Here is a 22,965-nt window from a genome sequence, read left to right as displayed (position 1 = left end):
CAGAAAGTCAAAAAAACTCAAAAAACTAACACTGATAAATAAAATATTTATGATTTCAAAACCCTGTTCGATTAGTTATAGACTCTGTACTGTTCATATGAATATGTTTATGAAAATAAATATTATCTGGCTATTGTATTAAATGCGATATAAATATCTCTAGGTGAAATTATGTAAGTAATGTATTTATTCTGTATGTATTCTTAGTGTATAATAAAACAACCCGTACTATTGAAAACTAATTACTAACGAAACTCCACTATGGTATATTGCAACGTCAATATAAATAAATTATTATATAAATGTCATGAATATATAAGTGGTTTGCCTTATTTCCGAAGGAAGATGTACTGTATATGGGTACGGTAAATAGTGTATATGGGGAGGTCACTGGTAGAGTGGAAGGAAGCAGAGAGTACTCTCACTTCTGCTGAAACACGATCACTGGTTACTGCTTACTGGTTACTGTTTACTGGCTTATGGCTACCGACTACTGGCTACTGGCGGAATAAGGCAAACAGCGTACAATTAAAGTGGAACGACACAAACTTAAAACAATAACATTACAATACACGCGAATGCAACATACCCCTAAATATCAGGGATATCTCCGTATTGTCACACTCGCGTGTAGAACTGATCACATTGACTCGAATTCAACATGAAAATTAAATGATAATAAATTAATAAAGGCTTTTGGCACTAGCGTGTGTGCAAGGAACTCCGCAGAGTCACGCTTTAATTAGTTAAATCCCTAGTAAAAGTAAACTACAAATAAAGATGATCCGTTGTTGTGACTCAAGCGATAAACGTTTCTGAATTAGAACTTTGGATACAAAGTCTGAGAGTAGGGCGCCCGGAGGAAGGGAGGAGCGCGACAACCATATGCGGGAGCTCCGCGGGCGCCCCAGTCATCCAAAATGTAACAACACACACTTCTTGTTGCACTTTCAATGACTAGCGTCCAGTTAGGGAAAGGATATCGTCAGACCGATAGCTTAAAATTACACATGGAGCATTTGGTATTCAACGTTCAGTTTCCATCAGCCTCTGGAGCAGGTAAATGTGAAGCACGTGCCCAGAGATGATGTCCAATTGTCTATATCTACTTACAAATAGTGGATCAGGGTTGCAGCAAGCTGCGTGCTAACCAGAGGAGGAGCCCATTCATTCATCCGCCACGCACACCGACATTGTTAAACAATTACCTAACTAACTAGCCTATCTCATTGTACTTTGTACAACCATTTTCTAACATACCACGGTATAAAACTGTTCATCTACATATATAACAGAGGTGAAATCTGGAAATCCCTACTATACTAATTTTACTATTATACCAGCCTGGAAAATATAACAAAACAATTTCAATTTTATATACAAAATAATATACATCTTACCCTTAATATTTATCAAAAGACATTTAATGCAATTTTTATCTAAATATAATAACAATATAAAAGTACAACCCCTCCCTTGTAAATTTATAAAAAGCATATACTTTTCAAAATTAATGAACTAAGTAAAACTTAAATCACAATTATTTGAAAGAAAAAAAAGTAAAGAAATGAGACTCCATACAGAGCCAAAGTGACCTTAGTGTTTAGGATACTTTCCAGACGGGTACGTCCTAACCAAACCTCCAGTGGGCGCAGTCCCACACATATTTACACCTAACCCTCTCCCTCTCTCCCTCTCTCCCTCTCTCCCTCACTCCTGCACTCCTGCACTCTGCACCCCCCGCTCCCCACTCCCCGCTCCCCGCCCCCACTCCTCGCCCCACGTCCACCTTCGCAGTTACACACTAACATGTAGCTTATATACTCGTAGGTAACCATCAACTCACAGTCAACCGGACAAAACACAAAACACAGGTTGCCTATGCATGTACCTACTGAACCGATAACATGGGAAACCCTTAATATACACAGCGCACAAAGGAATCGCGACACCACCCACTGTGATAGATACTAGATCAAATTATTTACTTATAAGTGTACATTTGTAATGGACCTTCGTGTATTTATGTATATCAAAGAATTTTTCTCTTAAAAATAGCTTCTTCACGCTCTGTGTATAGTAAGTTTTAAATCTGTTTAATATTCTCCTTAATATTAATTATAAATATTTGTATTAGATCCTTTGAGGTATATCTGTTTCGTGCTGATTAATTTTATCAGTTTAATATAATATTTAACTGAAGGCGGAGCCAAAATTATGAAGACCACAATCTCGTTTGGAGGTGAGTGAATCGTGGAGCCATATTAACGTACGTGGCTTATAACTATTAAACACTACTCACAACGAGATATCAGATCACAGTTATGTCATTTTGTAATTCAAAATAAACCGGTCCAAATCTGCAAAATCCTCACATATCGAGGAATATTCCCAATCTGCCTGTGACAAAATGATGAGCGCAATTCTCTCGCGGCTCGCTCGCTAAGGTGACGTGCCATGATATTACGCAAACAAATAATTATGCTAGGTGAATGTAGACGCCTCTCCTCCGCTGGGATGACCTGGACTAATCCACGTTCTCGTCCGAGATGATACTTTCCGGGACTCGCATTCCGCCAACTATCCACTATCGAGTAACCAGACGTGTAGAGATTTCTCGAGTATAAAATCGCGCCAAGCTCCTTTCCATAAAAATATTATATAAGCGAACGATTCTGAACTATGTCAATGACTAGGAGACAGTTACGTAAACTAAACAGTCATACTCGGATTACCCGAATGAGCGGCGGTACGACGGCGAGGTTTGGCGATCTCTGCAATGGGAGAATGCGTCCGTATTAAGTACATAGAAGCGACATGCGGCGGAGGCGCGGCGCACCAGTGGGCGGCTACTGCGCGTGGTTGGGCAGCGGCCCGTGGTGCTGCTGGAACTGCTTGAGGGCCGCCTCGTGCTTGTGCTCGCGCGCAATGTGCCGCCGCACCGTGTTGTTGCGCGTGAACGTGCGCGCGCAGAACGGGCACGGCACGCGGATGCCCTGGTGCCGCTGCCGTATGTGCGCACGAAGGTTTGTCTCATATCCGTATAGCCTTTCGCAGAACGGGCATTTCAGCTTTTTACCTGGAACATCAAACAATCCTTTATTTACACTTCTGCCCATTTTCTGGCTACCATTGAATGCATTTAGTATCGCTCATAGTCTGCCTCCTTGGCGTAGTGGTAAGCGTGTTAAGCTATCGTGCTGAAGGTCCCAGGTTCAATTTCCAGGGAGGGTGAAGATAAATATTAATGATTCTACACTTGGATATTTATTTAATAATTCCCTGGACTAGTCCCTGAAGCGCAGGAGCGATCATCCTGCCTTCATGTAAGTAACGATCACGTTCATGTATATCCTTTGCATCATTGGGTGCAAATAAGAGTTAGAAGAAGAAGTATCGCTAAGTTTCTTACCATCCGGAGTAGCTATTCCTCCCGATTTGCTTCCCGTAAGGTGCTTGGCGGGCCACAGGGGTATTTCGGGGGGTGCTTCTGGGGGCGGAGCAGGGGGCGTGGGAGGAGCGCTGTAGGGTCCGCCTGGGCCCCCTCCGCCGCCACCGCTGCTCGGGAAATCTTGTGTTTCCATCTTGATTCGTAAGTCTGGAAATGGAGATGATTTTCCATAAAACCAACCTCTCTCAATAACTATTGAACATAAAACATAAGATATCCTTTTATTTTACTGATAAAAATCTGAGATTTGTCACCCATATCATATACCAATTTACGATTTTACTTAATAGAAAGCAATAATTATATCAATCAGGTATTGCTAATCTCTTTAAGGGGGGGACTGACCGGAGTCATTTCGTCGTAACGTAACACAATGCGAGCATTCATATAGTCAGTACAGCGTTCCGAGTGCCCCATTCGAAGTCGGATGCTCGCCACGAACGACGTTACGAAGTAACGTTACGACGAAGTTCTCCGGTCAGTCCCCACCATTACATATAGAGATCATACAAAAATCATGTATCCAAGATCTTAAAATTTACACAGGCTACGGAAAAAGAGCAAAGGAAATACAGCAGAGACAAAAGCCTGAGTCTTAAATTAAAGAAGTAATGCCAAAATAGAAATTACATATTATATTGAAAGCTGTCCCACCGCATGCCCAGATCTGATACAGATGCATCTAGGCTTCCTGACAGATCTGCTCTTGCCAAACAATTTTTTTTTTGAACTAAGTTGCGAAATTTATTGAAAATGTGAAACAATATAAAATTGTATCCCGATTTTACCGTGCATTTACATTTAAAAGCTTTCAATATACCTGTCACTGCCAATCTAAATAAATACAAGATTGTAAGTCCATCACCAAATTTTCTAGAAGTACCCCAGTGTAGAAATTATATATTGTTTGTATATTAATTTGTATACCTTCCGCTCCCTGGTCTACAGACTGCCTCCTTTCGCAAGCCTCGTCGGCGCCGCCGCGCTCGTAGCCGTTGTTGCTGGGGGTGGTGGGGGTGTGCGGGGGCTGCAGGGACAGGGGCGTGGAGGGACCCCCTCCCCCTCCCCCTCCGCCCTCCTCGGGGAAGCGGCACCCCGGAGACGACCGCGTGTCCGGCTCGTCACCGCCACAGCTGCCGGCTACTGAACTACTCGATCCTGGCCTGGAAAACAATTTGATTCATTTAATTTTTTCTTTCTCCTCACCCTTAACCGATGCTTAACAACCGCATTTGGTTGATAGCGGCTAGGTCATTAATGACACAAAAGAGAGCTGGTCAATCCTACTCTATCAACAAGATTTTTTTTTTATTAAGATTTATTGAAATCACAATTTTAAACATATTTAAAACAATTTTTTTGCAGAGACCCACCAAGCCACCTTGTGTGTCATGTTGTTGGAGTTCTTTTTGAGTACGTTTTTTAATGATTTTAATCTAATATACACACAAAAAAGAGAGAAAAATTAAGAATATAAACATTTTAAAAAGGTTGATAAAATTAACTCTTGATCATTCACCCATTCCTTTATTTTGCCTTTGTTCCAACGGAACGATGGAGACGGCATTCATATAGTGGTCAGCAATAGTGCACTCCAGAATATACTACAGTTACAGAGATTACAATAAAGACTGCATCCAACAAGTTATGCAATAACGAATCTCAATGTTTCAATGAAAATACAAGATAAAAATAAAAATGTAGAATTGCACCTTTTATTTTGCAGCCAAGATATAACTGGGAAAAGATAATTTACCGCAACATTGACATTTGAAAATGCACTCATTTGTGAATTTGTAAGAATTTCACTAATTCGAGTTAAAAAGGTGAATGAAAAAAATATATATCACATGAAGTAGGGCTACAATCTGAAAAAAATATGAAACCGGCATTGTATCGAATGAAATGTAATGGTCTGTGACACAAAAGGATTTGAATCATCTGGAGACATCTCGTTTATGCTGAGGATGTGAGAATACTCGCTCGTACTAAACAACATGGTTTGATATATTAAGCACCAGATTTAACTACCAGGGACTTGATTGGAGATTGTCAAATTGGAATAATGATTACAAAACTTTAGAAGGCCTAAACTCTTACCACTCTGTAGGCCAGACATTCTGGCCCGTATGATTCTAGTAGGCAGCTCCGTGGGACACAATGTCTGGCCCGGTGCAGGTATAAGTTTAATCATTGATTTCTCTATCACCCAAGTATATTCTACCAAAAAATATTTGAGATAAATGCGGTTAATCATTGCAAAATATTGAATTGATCAACATTTCCTTAATAAAACTTTCCATTACTTAGATATAATCTAGGAAAAATAGATTATCATTTTGAGTGATATAATATTTGTCATACGCTAATATTTTTTAGGACAGTAAGTCGTTATCCTTCATTTATGACTGTTCTCCAAGGACACTACCACTTTTTCACTTTTTTCACCTGCAAATTAACCAATTCACTAGCCTTAGTATTTTGCAGGTCCATTGGAAACCGTAGACTGTGCCGTAAGATTGACATCATCGTAACTCCTAAGGATCTATTGCGACAAGTCCCCATTAATAAAATCTAGTCCTTAATACATTGTTTGCGGGAAACACTTAAAACCATACTTAAAATACTGTTGATAGAGAGCGGGAGACGCTTAAAAGTGTTATATTTGCTTACTTTTGGTAGAGCGCGAGAGACACCAAAAAACATTGTACATATTGGAATTAGGTTTATGGTTACTTGTGATAAGTATACTGAGGGTCGGGCGCCAGGCTCTCTGAGTATAATTAGAGTTAGGGTTGATGAAAAAACCGCCCGTCAAGAATGTGTTAGTATAACAAACCTTCAACAAACCATATTGTTAAGTAAAAGCGAGTATTCTCACATACTCAGCATAAACGAGATGTCCCCTAAGGATTTAACTCCTTTTGCGACACAGACCATTACATTTGCAAGAAATATGTGCGGATATTAAATACAGTGCGGTTTCAGATTTTTTGGTAACCTTGAAATTGCAATTCAAGCAATACTTTTTTCCATAATCTTTTCAACATTCAGGGCTCTGTAGAATCCTCAATAATGAGGTTGTGAGGGAGAACGTTTTAGCGCTTCTCACTTAAAAATGATGTAGAAATGATAATATCATGATGTAAAATGTACCCTTGGCACGGGAAAATTCGAAGAGCATTTTTTTTTTAGATGGGAGTTGCATTTATAATTTTACCTTGCTTATTACATACAAGCTTTATAGATTATAGTGGATTTTCATTCTTCTAACATAAAAAAAAGCTAAAGAAAGTTTCACAAAATAGACTGGAGTGGCGAAGGAGGTGTCATTTATTGCTGCAGACCAATCCACAGTATTGGGAGAAAAGAAGAAAGAAAAAAAATCTGTGTTGGGAACAGGAGGGAGAATCCAGTGTGGGCCAATCAAGAATTTCTCAGCATTTGTTCATTACTGGGAGAAAACCACGTAAAACTCCTTAGGAGAAGCTGGACCGTTGCCGTCGTCAGCAGATTTTGCGTTGCATTAGAAGAGGGTTCGGCATATTTTGTGAGGGCATAATACCGTAATCTGTAAATTTATAACTATGTGTATGATGACAATTTATAAATCATCTTCTTCTTCTGTTCGAGTCATGTTAGTTGCCCCTGACGTAGACTATTACTCGAGACCAATTGTCCTTGTCTCAAGCAGCTCTAAACATTAGTAAAACAGCGCCTTTATTCCAGAGCCAGGAGATCTGTCTTCTGCCCACACCTCGTCGACCCTATATTAATTTGATCAATAAATAAACTAACTAACTAATCAACGAGCAGAGTGAATAAAAAGCTACACCACTCCGTCTTTGCAAAGCATTCGCCTCTTCCACGTTCATGTATCTCCTAATTCATACCCGACGATTATTTCAACTCCTAACCTGACCGCTTTTAAGTATTTGACATACCTGATCGTGCCAAGTTTTTCTCGGTCTTCCTCTGCTCTTTTTTCCAACTACACTCGCCTCATAAATTTGTTTAACCGTTCTTTCCTCACTCATTCCTTCCACACGTTCAAAACGTCTTAACACGCCTTTCTTAATTTTATCGATAATCCTCTCAGCTTTCCATTCCTTCCTTATTTCACCGTTCGAATAACTGCATTCAGTCCGACTGCTTTCATACTTCTATATTTATGATCCGTTTCGAAACATTAAAATTGAATCACTAGAATTTTTACTAGAGACATCTATTGGTGAGATGAAAAAGCTTTTTTTATTGAGCAAAAACTGTTTTCTTTGTATGTGAGGTTCGAATCCTGGATTATAATCACATTTCATCCTTCATAAATAAGTATGTACCTGTAATTTCTGGCATTCCTTCACCATTCAAACGACTGGATTCAGTCTGACTGCTTTCATCCTTCCATACATATATATATATATATATATATATATATATATATATGATCCGTTTCGAAACATTGTAACTGAATCACTAGAATTTTCACTAGAGACATCTATTGGTGAGATGAAGAAGCTTTTTGTATTGAGCAGAATCACATTTGATTAGTGTTTGATAAATAATGTTGTAGGTAGGTACCTGTAATTTCTGGCGTGCGGTGACGGGGCGGGCGAGAGCGGCGCCTTGCCGTCGCGCAGCACGGAGGAGCGCAGCTCGGGCGGCTGCGCGTCCTGCGGCGAGCGCAGCGCGCGGCGGCGCGGCAGCTCGCCCGCGAACTGGTGGTGGTGGTGGATGGGCGGCGGCAGCGGCGGCGGGTAGCCGCGGTGGTGGTACGCGGGCGGCAGCACGCCGGCCTGCATGTACGGCAGCGCGGGGAAGGGCTCCGCCTCGCCCGCGCCGCCGCCCGCGCCGCACGACGCGCTGTTGTTCAGCTTCACCTTGCCACCCCCGCCGGGGTGCTGGCTCTGGGCCACCGCCAGCTTCTCGTGCTCTATGCTCAGTCCTTTCACCTGCAGATCACAAAAATTAACCGTTTTTAGAGGGAATACTTTAATATTATTTTTTGACATCTCATCAAAGATGAAGAACGGGGCTGACGACCGTCATAGGCTGGTTTAAGTGATCACTTATCAAAAAATAATATGAAGGTAACTCCTGTAATTAGAGATAATCCAGATTTTGTGAACAAGTATTTGGACACACTCAAAATGTTGGAATACTTCAAGACTTCCCGGCCTAGTGCTTCCAACGTTTCCTGGACTGGCTTAGCCACGTACGACCGGACATTGTCGTGCGGCAAAATCACTTTGTGAATGCGCCAACAGAACATACTGCCATGTCTGTTGGCCTATTCACTATGTTTTTCCTCAAAGCTTGATTCAGATTGATGAGCTGTTGTCGGTAGCGATGAGAAGTAACTTTTTCACCAGGTTTCAAAATCTCAAAATACACAGTACCTTTCTGGTCCCACCAGATGCAGAGCAGAACCTTCTCTTGTTCCGTTTTGCTTGTGATGTTGATGCTTGACCCGAACCAACCCAGTATTTTTTCTACGCGCTTCAGCAGCAGTTTTATTTCAGTGAAAAGCGAAAAGCAAAATTTCCCGAGAATACTTTTTTCGGTGCGAAACTTTCAAGTCTATGAAAAACATACTTAGCTGCAAACGAACGGCTTATCATACTTTTGACAGCTGATATATTAAGACTGGAGTCATTTTGTTGTAACGTTACGCTGCGAGCATTCGTATAGTCAGTACAGCGAGCCGAGCTGCTCGCCGCTCCAGTCCATCCGAAGTCGGATGCTCACCGCGAATGTTAAGGTGGAAACTGATCGGAGCATTTCGTCGTAACATAACGTCGTAACAAGGCTCGCGGCGAGCATCGCCGAGCATCCGAAACTATGGATGGAGCGCTCGGCTCGTTGAACTAACTGCCTGAATGTTCGCATCGTAACGTGTTACGTTACGACAAAATGCTCCGGTCAGTCTCCACCTTTACGTTATGACTAAATGCTCCGGTCAGTCCCCACTTTAAGAGTATTAAGCAACGCGTTGCAAACTTCAAATACGAACAAAAGCTGGTGACATCTATCAGCAAACGGCCTTTTCATATGCATACACCTGAAGAAGATGTATTGGAGAATAGTAGCGATGCAAATCGATGATGATTGCCAGTCATCAGTGTGGAGCGGATCGGTGTGATGGATGAGGAGCTAGTTAGTGACAAAGATCACCCCCAAAATGCCTGCGTACCTGCAGACTCTCGGCACTCTTGAGGAAGCCCGAGAGCGCCTCCTGGCTGACGTGCACCTCGCCCTTGTACATGAACTCCAGCAGGGCGGCCATGTTGGCGGCGCTGGTCGCCTCCAGGATGACGTAGCAGGGACCGGCATGGCTGGGCGGCGCGGCGGCGAACAGCTCCTGGAAGTGTTTGCTGCACGCCGCGAGGATCAGCTTGTGCGCCCGAAATGTCGTTCCTGAAAACAAAGAAACGCTAATGAAATAGGCGCATTTTCAAAAATAATATTGTCGACATTGATTTTTATTCCACGTGAATTTTATTTGACCAGCAATCGGGTTTCGTCGTAACCGACATCATCAGACCGGTCTGATCAGACCCAGTCTGATGATGTCGGTAACGACGAAACCCGGTTGCTGGTCAAATAAAATTCATGTGAAAAAAAATACAGTTATTTCATTTTATAAAATGCAGTTCCACCATGAAATGTCAGTACAAAACTTTAACTAATATTTAAATGTAATTTTATTCGTTTTAAAAAATAGTAACTAAAAATTTTAAAATTAAGTTTTGAGGCAGCAAAATTTTATTATTCTACATAGGTTTATTTTTTTAATGGAACACTCGTATAATACCATTTATTGAGTTTTATTTCATTACACGCGACTAGTTTCAAAAACCAGAGTTGTTTTCATCGACAGGTAAATAGAATATTCACCTGTCGATGAAAACGACTGTGGTTGTGTAAATATTAAAAACAAATTTAGATTTAATAAAACCTTATACCGCCTTAAAATTACGTTTATGAATATGTTTTTCATAAGAAAAAATAATCAAAATAAAATAGTCGGCACATTTATGTATTTCGATTAATTTTGTATATTAAAAGCATTGTTTACTTTGCGGTATGGTAATATAACATTCTCCTTATCATTCATCATTCACTTTGTGTAATACCACTTTTTTTTAAACTGGTATTACGCAAAGTGAACGATGAATGATAAGGAAAGTGTTATTTCGATTGATATCAGATTTCAAAGAACCAACCAAATTAACGTAACACAAAACAACGCTCATCAATGAATACGAATGAAATAAATCAAAACCCAGTGAAGTTCAATTAAAAATGAAGTTATAAATAATTAAAAAGTTCAATTACGGAACACTATTGGAAATAAAATAAAAAAAAGCGCAAATATTGTTGCCCAAAAAACACTCCTTTTCCCCGGTCACAAGACGACAAATCTTGAAAGTAAAATTGTAAAAATTAAGCTTACAGTTTATTCCTAGTTGTAAGTAAAGTAAAAATGATCTCGGTGGTAATATACGAGTATTCTTGCCGAATTAGGATGTTATCATTGCCGCCGTGTCCGTCCGTATATTGCAGCCTTTGATAAAAACGTATTTTATGCGTAAAACGTAAAGCTGCCGAACCAACTGCATAATCTTGAATTGATACTATGGTACATAAAAAAAATAATGAATGAAATGCCTAGTTCGATGGTTAACCTTAAATAAGCTGACAACAGAAAGGGTGACTAAAATAAAAACACTTCCGGGTCATAAGATTATTTTTTAAATAGTTGATAGTAACGTTGTGCGAATGTTACTTACTACGTACATATTATGTAATATTCAGATGATGTCATGCTACTGCAGGTTACAATACTTACGTACTTATTATTCAATCCAAACTAAAATATGAAGTTCAAGTACCTTTTGAATGTGAGCATAATATTATTAGACACACATGTATAATAATAGTTGGCGGTTTGAAGGAAGCCTTGCATTTTATCAACACGATTACATCAATGGTTGTGGCGTGTATAGTATGTACTCGTACCTACATGGGCGATACGGTGACACGATGGCCTTGAATACACACACGATAAGCAAATCTCCTTTGCAACAATATGGGTACAAATTCTGAGAAATACGATCGAAGATAACAACTAAAAACGTGCAATTCGTTTACGAAAATAATAAGTCGGTCTAAAAACAAAACGAAATGAAAACATACATTTATTTTGTTTTTAGAAATTCAGACACAATGTCAAAATATTAACTAATTTCACATTATATTTTTTAAACCCAACAGCTGAGCTCTTTTGCCTTAGAAAGCAGGAAGGTCTTAACATATTAATCCAGAAATCCCTAAGTATTTATATATATTTATACACATATACATATATATATATATATATATATATATATATATATATATATATATATATATATATATATATATATATATATATATATATATATATATATATATATATATATATATATATATATATATATATATATATATATATATATATATATATATATATATATATATAAATTTCATTTATCATTCTTATTTATTTGTCATTCTTAGTATTTTTTACGGTGTCATAAGTATTGTGTTAGTTTTTAAGGATCAATTTATGAATACAGGTTACCATTCTTAAGATACCTTTTTAGGTGAAAGCGCCCGGGAGTTTGTTGTAAAAAATTAAAAGTCAAACCATATACACAACAAGAATTTGTATTTCATACATTGTAACAACAATACATAACAAAAATAAAACAACGAATTTTCATCAAGAAATATCTACAAAAATTATGATAACAAGGAGTTAATTATCTTCGTCAAAACAAAATTATAACTTGAGATATTTTTTATTTTTCGTTTGATCAAATCATGTACTATCATTCATCGGAATGTCTTTATTTATCACCCTCTATAATCGTCATACTCGATATTTGTTGATTTATTTTATTTATTGGTCGATATTCGATATTCGTCCAATAAATTAATATATTCGACAACATAACAAGGGTTGAGTGACGCCTCCACACGGCCTACTGCCGAAATTAGGGAAATGCTGTCTAATGCTGTTTAACTGTCAAAACGCAGACAACGGTGGAAAAGAGGCAGCGTTGCAATGTTACTCAAGTCAAAAACATAAATGCATCATTTTATTTATTGTTTCGGCATTCACTTTGTGGTAAGACACGATAAAATTAAATTAAAATACTCCCACTTTAGTTATATTTATCTATGTGTTAAAATAAAAATAATATAACTTTTGTAGTAAAAAAACAAGGGTTTAAATTTAATTTCATAAATGCAGTCAGTGATGAAGTGATTATTAACAGTAGAATTTATAAAAGAGAAAACAACAAAAAGTATGCGATAAGTTCCTAATTAAGTTCAACTGAATCGTCAGCAAAACGAAAACCGAAATCTGACGCTATAATTGAACTCTCCGCCTTAACAATACTTAGTTTCCTTTACTTCTATTTCAACTGTAATTATTTTTAATTCAATTTTAAAATCAAATACGTAGTATATTTTGAGGCCAGGAACGTATTAATTGAATTTTAGTCAGTCAATTTCCATATTCGTCAGGCTCTCGGGTACAAATAAATGACCAATATAGAGGTTGACCCTCTATATTGGTTCAGTTGAATGGAAACAACAAAACGATAAATTAATATATATATATAGAGCAAATAAAACTTACTCGACCTACTCTACTGAAATTTTGTTTAAGCTAAGAGTGAAGATGACAAATAATTGATTGATAAGTTTAGTTACTACAATCATCACAGAACATTGTATTATGAATAGCACTCGTAATAAATAGGCACATTGCTTGTAATACAATTATAATAAAATATAATAAAAACCCTTACCGCACCCCAATGGTGCATAGGGCACTGCTTCATATAAACGCAGTGTTATCTTGATCGATTACACATGAAGGAAAGGTGATCAGCCCTCCACTTCAGGTACCAGTCCAGTGTAATATTGAATAAATATTAGAGTGAAAAAATCACTTATATTTATTAAACCCCCCTGGGAATCGAACCCGGGACCTCCAGAACGGTAGGCGAGCATGCTGACCATTACACCATGGAGGCGGACAATTATGTGGACAATAATAAGTTGCAGCATTTTACCGATATTTTTTACGCTAAGACAATTTTAATGCATAATACCGCGAACATTTAATTTAAAAATAATCAAAACTTTACTTCCCAGTAAATTACACATACCCACTTATATAATAAGAAAAATGTAATAAAGTTGTATAAAAACTACTTCCTTCTAACACTTTTAAACGTAAACAACGTAAGCGATAACACAAAATGGGAGGTCAATATATTATTCATTCATTTGTTAAAAGGTCGAGATTCACGTATTTTTTTAATGCCCAGATAACAATAAATTTACTTACACGAGTTTAACGCTGATGTTTTGTACACAAATGTCCGATACTAGAATTCCGAGGAATTGGAATAAACATGCCAAATTAATGGCAACTGTATTTTTTTCAAAATTTCAAACTTTTCACACGTCCGCTTTTGGACTGTGAAAATTATAAAAAATATAAAACACGGTAAAATTTTAAATATCGGGTTGCGGTCCCGTGGTTTGTGTTGTGGACTCCGAGTCAAAGTTTCTAGGTTCGAGCCCATTGTAGCAAATATTGATTCCTTTTTATATAACGGACCGCTGAGCCCTACGAGAATAGTATGAAATTTAAATATCTAAACACAAATATGTTTTTAATATATTTGCCGGTTTCTGTCATTATTTTCGTTTTTATATTTTATTTAAGTCGAGAGCGATATTTTAAAAGAATGGAAGAAGTACTTTAAATCCATAATACGGGTAAAGTAATAAAAAAATATGACGTGTTCCATGTAAAAAAAATCAAAGGTTTTTTTTTTTAATTACAAATGAAAAGAATAGAGCGTCGAAAATAATTTTAGTATTTCTATTATAAAATTTCAAAGAATTTTTTTTTTAAATTTATCAAACTTAACTGCATCTAAATGAAGAGGGAAAGTCATACACCCCTCAAGGAAATCATCGAATGATTTATACTGAATAAGTAATGAAAAATAATTCGAACCGTTTAATTTCTCTGCCCCCGAGTTTAATTTCCGAGTGCGCGTATTATTAATAGCTTCTCCAGTCCAACATTTTGATTTTAAAGCATGTTTATAAAAAAACATTGCAAAAATATAATTATAACAGTACAGTGATTAATGCATATTTCTAAAAATACTGCAAGAATCTAAATATAACGAAACAGTAATTAAAGCGTGTTTCTAAAAATACTGCAAGAATATAAATATAACAATTCAGTACTGAAAACATGTTTCTAAAAATACTACAAGAATCCAAATATAACAATAGAGTAATTAGTGATGTAGGTTTAAAAACTTAAAATAATTACAATTTTGTTAAGAAGAGTACGTGTTATAAATTTTTCTACGGAATGACACAAATTCCACTCGATATATTATAAATACATCAATATTATATAATGACATGATTGAATTTCTGTAGCGAAAATAAGGCCAAAAGCGTGAGAATAATCATAAATTTTCTGTATGAATGTATTAAGAAAATAACATATTGCATTTCTGCCGCGATCAGCTCGGCACACCTCTGGATTATGCAAATATTAGAAGTTAATTACACATGCAGATAATATACATATTCATACGTATGCACATAAGCGCTTATTTGTATAGTGGATAAAGATTGCAATTATCTGGTAAAAGTCATCGACCTCCTTGATACGAGCGAGGAATGGCCTTGAATTTATTTTTTCGCAGTTCATGAGATCAACGATACGGGCGTGTGTGTATATTATTGTGTATCACGTATACGTAATGTGCTGGGCGGCCGGAGACAGTATTCTGCAATAACTTTTAACCGACAATAACGACCATTTTCCTTTAAAAATAATATTAACATCATTAGTTATAAAAATAATTTATTGTTTCTTGCATTCCATATGTTATAATTCTTTCAGATATCTTTAAATGTGGGCCCACCTTCCATGGCAGTTGCCTTGATAGCCTGATTCATTTTCGACTGCATATAATATCGTTTAAACGTAGCTATCACCGTTTGGTCCATGGGTTGTATGAGACACGTAGTATTGTAAGGAAGAAACCCAACATTGATTTCCTGGTATAAATTTTGTAGAGATTTTGGGTGTCCTCAAGCATTATCCAAGATTATAATGCTTTAAATGTTAATTATTAACTTGACAATATTGATTTTTTAAAATAATGTTTTGCTTAGTAAATACAGCTATTTCTTAAAATCTACTGTGACACGTGTTTCGATGCATTCCGCATCATTTTCAAACGAAGTTATATTGACAATATTGGTTACTGCTGCCAAAAAAGTTTTTTTGAATGTGCGAAATAGCGAATTGTGCGAAAGCTGAGGTCCGCCTGTACCACTTAATCATTAGATTAAAAAATATATTTAAAAAAAATACAACATAGCCGTTTGTTTTCGAGTAGTTAGTTTGTTTTACAGCGCGATGACTGAAAAATATGTTTTGTCAAATACAACACGACTCGGATGCAAAGAGGAAAAAAAATCTGTTGACCAAATACACATCGCTGATATCACATTAGATAAACGCGAGCGCTACATACGAAAACGTGAACACGGATACAACAATGTTCGTAACGTGTGCGGTTGCATTGAGAAAAATTAATGCGCACATCGGACAAGTGAAATAGCGTAATACAAAGACTGCACAGGAGTCGAGAGAAATTTTCCTAGAAAGAGATCGGCGCCGAAAATAGATTTTTTAATAATGTGCAGCTCTGCAAATAAAAATAAACTCGAGGAACAAGGTTACGCGAGCGCGGAGCGCGCACGCGGAATCCGGTGTGGAACATAATACCGGGTGGCGCAAAATATATCACCCTATCAAAAGATGTTATAATTTTTGCAAATGGCGTCGGAGATCAATCATATTTAAAATTTGTAAATTAGACAGCTGCAGTATACAAACGAATTGCTAAAACGGGCATAAATATGTATCAAATCTGGCGGCAGCCACTTGACACTTGAACAGAAAAAGAGGTCCAAATGAAGATTTCCATCACTCAAAATCTATTTTTTAAATTTAGTAAAACAAGTTGTTCATAATTTAAAAAAATGGATGATTGATTTTGCGCCACCCTGAATCTGTTTGTATACTGCAGCTGTCTTATTTACAAACATCAAATATGATTGACGTACGACGCTATTTGTACATCTTCCGATAGGGTGATTAATTTTGCGCCACCCTGTATTATTACGTCCTTCTAGCGGCGCCATCCGCCATAATCCGTATAAAAAAATGCTCTAGGGTGTGCAGAAATAAAGATAATCTAAACAAAAGGGGGGCGCTAAATATAGGCGCCGATCGATTGATCGTAACGTAGATTTTCCATCGCCCATCGTATAATAAATAAAATACATCGCATACTCCCCGAAGCCCTCGAGTGGCACATCAAGACGTACCATATTCCCTTCGGCCTTCTCGGCACATTAACCCTAGAATACTTAACTATCGTAAAAATTACGACGTCAAAATGATGCTTTCTGGAAAAAACAATGTTCGCGTCATTCCCGCGCACCGTGCTTTACAGTACCTTTATTTTTTTATCATTATTACTTGATCTTTTTAACCCAAAGAACGTTACTATTATATCTAAAATAATTAAAGTTTTTGTTTAACTTATTTATTCCCGTTTTATTTCTATGTCGTATTATTTACGAATGTTTAGTAACAACATCACTCGTAGGATAGTTTAGTAATGAAGGTATTTTTAATTAATGTTTTCCTTAGTATATACCACTATTTCTTTAAATCTACTGTGACACGTGTTTCGATGCGTTCCGCATCATTTTCAAACGCCGTATGTGAAGCTAATTCTAAATTTCAGAGTTGGGTCCTTGGGACGTTGGAGGTTGAAGAGGGAGTGAGATGTTTCTTAAGATTCTAAGAAATAGTGGTATTTACTAAGTAAAACTTAAATTAAAAATGTATAGATTTTACTACAAAGCGACTGCCGAATCAATTAACGAAATTAGTAATCTAGCGTTAAAGACGCCGAAGACACATTAAGGTGGAGACTGACCGGAGCATTTCGTCGTAACATCGCTCGCGGCGAGCATCACCGATCATCCGAAACTATGGATGGAGCGCTCGGCTCGCTGTACTGACTGCCTGAATGCTCGCATCGTAACGTGTCACATTACGACGAAATGCTCCGGTCAGTCTCCACCATTACGCTATCCGCTGACGCCAGCCGCCTGTTGTGTAACCATGGCCGAAAACAGATCAGCGGACTGGATGCAAAATAATGGATAGCGAATAAAAACTCTCGCGAGATGCGCACGAAGTGAGTGGATTGGTAATCATCAGTCCGTCAGTCCGTCAGTCGGCCCGGATGTGACACACAAAACTGCAGCGGGAAGCTTTATTAGGCGGAGTTATTTGTGTATTCGTTCCACTGTTCCCAGTATTATTCAACGAGGCGGGCGAATATCACTCATTATACTTGTGCATAATATTTAGGACGAGTGCTTGATAAATACAGATAATACTAGATAGAACATTATATGCATAGGTAGGTAGACATGTATAAAAGGGAACTGTGAAAATATTAATGTTTTTTGTCCGGCTCCGTAGTGTAATAATGGTCAGCACGCTACCGTGCTGGAGGTCCCGGGTTCGATTCCCAAGTGGGGGTCAAATAAATATAGGTGATATTTCACTCTAATATGTATTTAATATTACCTTGAAGCGGAGAGCTGATCGCCTTTTCTTCATATCTTGACGATCAAGATAACACTGCGTTTATATGATGCAGTGCCCTATGCACCATTGGATCGTGTGTAATATTCATGTGTAATATTTTCGATAAAGCAATAAAGAAGATGTTTTGATTATTGAAATATTATTATTATTATTTTTTTTTAGTCATAAATTAAACCCTGAAGAGGGCAACAGGTTGTTGCCGAAACTAGTTGGTTAATAAAAATGTGAGTGGATCAAAACACCAAGTATTTTTATTTCTCGAAATAATATACAATAAAGAAGATTTTTACAAATATTAGTATTAATAGCGTATGTTTAAAAACTTCAAATCTCAGCAAGAGTGAAAAATAAGCGTTTTAGTGATTTTCTTTGAAACATCAAGCACCACTAATGCGCGTTCATAATCGCTAAGTGCGAGGTAAATAATCGTAAATCCAAAACGACAAAGTTCAGAAGAGACTAATTAGTATCTTTTTTAGACGAACTTAGTATCTTACGACAGCAGTATGCGATGCAGTTATATTGCGCTACGTATTCTATTCAACAATTTATAATTAAATCGGATTCATTGAAATAAATTGATAACATAATCGCTTCTATTCCTGTAAATACAATATTCACTTATTTTTAAAGTATGCACTTATTTTTACTTTTTATCAGTATAAAGATGTAATCATAAAACAATGTCACTTTTCCAGCATACGTACATATGTAAATGTAGATTATAATTGCGTCCCGCCCGATTTTATCGAAATTTTAATGAATTTACGATGACGATACGAACTGAATGCAGTTATGTTACACTCGAATAATATTAGTCACTAGGCGTCTGCCTACAAACAGTGAATCACAGCTTAAAAAGGGGGAATGTTTTGATGAAACCCAAGACGTACGAGCGTTTAGTTGAAAAGTGCTGAATTAGTGCAAGTAAGAGGGCTTGTGCACTACACGTATTTTACTTTACGGTTAGGGTGAAAAAATGGATGATTGACTTGTGCTTTTCTCCATCTTTCTTCGGATCGGTGCGCTCGATCGGTGCGTGATCACGGTGCGCGTGAACTCGATCAAGCTAAACTGTCGTAGTCGCTTTTATTTAATAAAAAAAACGGACTGCCGGACAGTAGAATTCCATGTAGTGCACAAGCGTCCTATATGTTAAATCACCGGACGTAATGCTACCGTAATTATAATTATATTCACGTATATTAGTGTATAAAGGACATAAATCCGAACTTCCCGGTGGTCGATCAACATGGGCACCGTTGATAATCCTGCGGACCGCGAACATAGAACCTAACCTAACCATCACGCCGCTTCTCCGCAGGGGTAGGCAGAGAAAATAGAACGCCACACAGCGTTGTCTTTGCAAATATTCTTCGCCCCTTCCACATTCATGCATCACCTCATACATACTCGCCGATTTTTTCGACTCCTAACCTGACCGCTTTCAAATACTCGACATACTTGATCGTGCCAAGTTTTCTCGGTCTACTTCTTTTTCCAACTATATTCGTCCCATAAACTTGTTTCGTCGTTCTTTCCTCACTCATTCGATCCACGTGTCCAAGCCGTCTCAACACACCTTTCTTGATTTTAGCTATAATGCTTATCTCAGCTTTACATTCCTTGTTTTTTACCATTCGAACAATAATTATACATCGTTTTGCCGCACATTCATTTGAGACATCGTATTTCGACTGCATTCAGTCTACTTTCATCCTTCTTTTACCAACTCCATGCTTCATACAGGCCTATCTACTCAATTTAGAAATTTAAAAATGCCTCGTAGATTCTGATCGATTTGTGTATCTGTCTAAAGATGGCGGTGTAGTTACCTAGGAGCGTTTTCAGCAAAAATAATGAAAGGCCTGGAAAATAAACACAAAAATAAACAATGATAATGATTAATAAATAAATAAAAATAAGAAACAGCTCCTATCCCCTCTTCAATCCTCAACGTCCCAAAGACACAACTCTAAAATTTAAAATTAGCTTTTCACATACGGTATTTGGAAATGATGCGGAATGCATCGAAACACGTGTCACAATAGATTTTAGGAAATAGTGGTATTAACTAAGTAAAACTTAAATTAAAAATGGATATATAATTACAAAGTGAGTAATGAAAATAAATTTCTTTTTGAAAATCCGATAAATTTATCAATTGATTTTTTTATTATTTCATCATATACATAATAACAAATAACAAATTAAAATTATGTGCCCTTACTGAGATTTCCCACGCCGAGGGAACCTTTTTTAAATTTATTTAAAAAATTACATTCTAAGAAAATTGTTTATGCAATCAAAAAAGGACAGGCGCCGTGGCGTAGTTGGTAGACGCTCGACCGCGAAACTGGCATCGCGGGTTCAAATAGCAAAATGAATTCAAGAATGATTTATTTTCAATTGGTCTGGGTGTTTGTGATATATTTTTCACATTTACCTTCCCTATCTTTACTATCCTACCTGCAGACAAACATCTAAAATAGGCAAGCATCTAAAATAGACGCTTTGCGGGTTATTCCTTTTATAAATAAAAATAAAAATAAAATACGGCATGACTGAATGATGCGATCTATTTCAGAACTGCCCACTTCCATTATCTACTTTTAAGGATAAATGTATTCAGTTTTATTCTATATTTAGAGAGGATAATAATATCGAAATCTTGATTTATTTCAGAAAGCATTTTCACCATTTCAATAAAGTTTTTTCTTGGACTTTTTATATTGAGGCGGTGTATTTGAAGGCATTTTTTTAGTAGTCTTTAAAGCGCTAAAGCGCTTCGTTTAATTCACATATCGCTCACTCCTTTCAAGAACGTCATAAATCAAAAGTCGTCAATTTTCAGTTGTGCATGTTTTCGGAATGCCCAGAAAATGTACTATATCCCAGCAAAAGCGGCATTTTTTAAACTTAATATTTACCCGCTACAGGGCAGAAAGTGTTGTTTTTGTGTTTTGAAGAAAAGGTATTGTTTTTTTTTTAAATATACTTTATATTTTCAAATGGAGAAAAAAACCTTCACCTTTTACCTTTAAAGATCTGTTGCACAGTAAAAATTTCAAAAAGTGGCTTGATATTTATTTTTAATATATCGTTTTATATTTTTAAACTTTAAAAACCTTCTCCTGAAAGATCAAGTTTTTTTATTTATGATGTTCTCGAAAGGAGTGAGCAATATGGTGGTATAATATATATATATAGTGAATTATAATATATATATATATATATATATATATATATATATATATATATATATATATATATATATATATATATATATATATATATATATATATATATATATATATATATATATATATATATATATATATATATATATGATTATTATGGGTCATATTGATGAGATTTATTTATAATTCTTTTGGTTCTGGACAGATTTAGACGAGTTTACTTTTTAAGTCATAAAAATGGTTTATAAACTGTAGTATAAAATAACAACTATGTAATTTTATTCCACACGAATTTTATTTGACTAGCGATCGGGTTTCGTCGTAACTGACATCATCAAACTGGTGTTTGTTTTATAACTATAATTTCAGAGTGGTCATTTTTTCTCGCCAAAATTTTTACCATTTTTAAACGAATTGTATTTACAATATTTTGAATGTGTCCAAATACTTGTTCACAAATCTGGATAATCTCCAATTATAGGAGTGAAACCAGCCTATGACGGTCGTCAGCCCCGTAAATGCCCAGACTTCCATATTCTTCTTCATCTTTAATGAGATTTCAAAAAAGAGTACAAATATATTTACATTGCTTTACTTGTAAAAACAACTTAGAAGTCAAAAATATATTTGTAAAGATTAATTGTCAATCATTTTGATAAATATAGGCTTTAAGACCCGGCTACACGTACGCGGTCTTACGTGCGCAGACGGCATACACGTTTCATCAGGTGCAAAAATACGAAACGATACAAGTGTGCATGCGCACACCTTATTTTCGGAAAATCGCCAGATGCGTGCATTTAACCATCGCATAATCAAATCATTTGCGTCTCGGGAAACATAAAAAAAAACAAACGCGCGGTCAATAAATACACGTGTGCATTCTCCTGTACAACTATTGTATTCCGAAACGCAAAAGTTTTGAATATGAAACGCGATAAACGTTGTAATTTTTCCCGATCTGGTCTTTACTCATCACCCTATTGAGATAATAAACACTGCGTAGTTATATCACACATTGTGCGTATGTAGATGTAAGATACGATAAAAAAACACACATGAAAATAACGAACACACCAAGTACTGTGATATGCAAATCACACCGGGAACCTTTTAAGTTTTGAATGGAAGAATTGTTTTCGCCACTTCTAGGTGTAAATACGCACGAAACGTGTCTCAATTTTTAATATACGTTTACATAATCGGAGAGGAGTGGAAAGTGTGGTAAAGCAAGTGAACATATTCCATGTTTTGTTAGCCTGTTTGTAAAGAAAATGGTAAATTTCAGACCTCCAAATTCCTATTTAAAAGAACGAAATTCGCTGTTGGTAGATCACGTTCCACATTACCTCTGTTGATATGTTAATGCACCGCTAAATAAAATCGCGATTCGGCGTTCTGCGTTTAGAATTAGTTAGTGATGCAATAGATTCGGAATCAGTCGTAACATCTGGAAAAAAAAAATAAAAAAGATTTTGTCAAATATCGTTTTATAATTTGTGTAAAAAAAC

General features: G+C 36.6%; 1 protein-coding gene across 5 annotated transcripts in view; it reads right to left on the bottom strand.

The window, feature by feature from the left end:
* Positions 1-2,040: 2,040 nt before the first annotated feature.
* chinmo (Chronologically inappropriate morphogenesis) overlaps positions 2,041-22,965 on the bottom strand; it is a 144,968-nt gene continuing 124,043 nt past the window's right edge. For 3 of the 5 annotated variants that reach the window (XM_088266217.1, XM_088266214.1, XM_088266215.1), the window contains 5 exons: positions 9,642-9,865; positions 8,030-8,400; positions 4,379-4,614; positions 3,413-3,598; positions 2,041-3,079 (listed from right to left, as the gene is read on the bottom strand). In XM_088266217.1, coding sequence (XP_088122343.1) covers positions 2,850-3,079; positions 3,413-3,598; positions 4,379-4,614; positions 8,030-8,400; positions 9,642-9,865 — 1,247 coding nt within the window. In that variant the 3' untranslated portion in view covers positions 2,041-2,849. The remainder of the gene's footprint in view (positions 3,080-3,412; positions 3,599-4,378; positions 4,615-8,029; positions 8,401-9,641; positions 9,866-22,965) is intronic. The other 2 variants (XM_088266216.1, XM_088266218.1) reach the window with 1 other exon arrangement.

Source organism: Brachycentrus maculatus, unplaced genomic scaffold (assembly GCF_059751285.1).
Source record: "Brachycentrus maculatus isolate JH-2025_06_01 unplaced genomic scaffold, ASM5975128v1 h1tg000263l, whole genome shotgun sequence".
Lineage (NCBI taxonomy): Eukaryota > Metazoa > Arthropoda > Insecta > Trichoptera > Brachycentridae > Brachycentrus > Brachycentrus maculatus.
The sequence above is the reverse complement of the archived record's forward strand: the minus strand, read 5'-3'. Positions and strand labels throughout refer to the sequence as shown.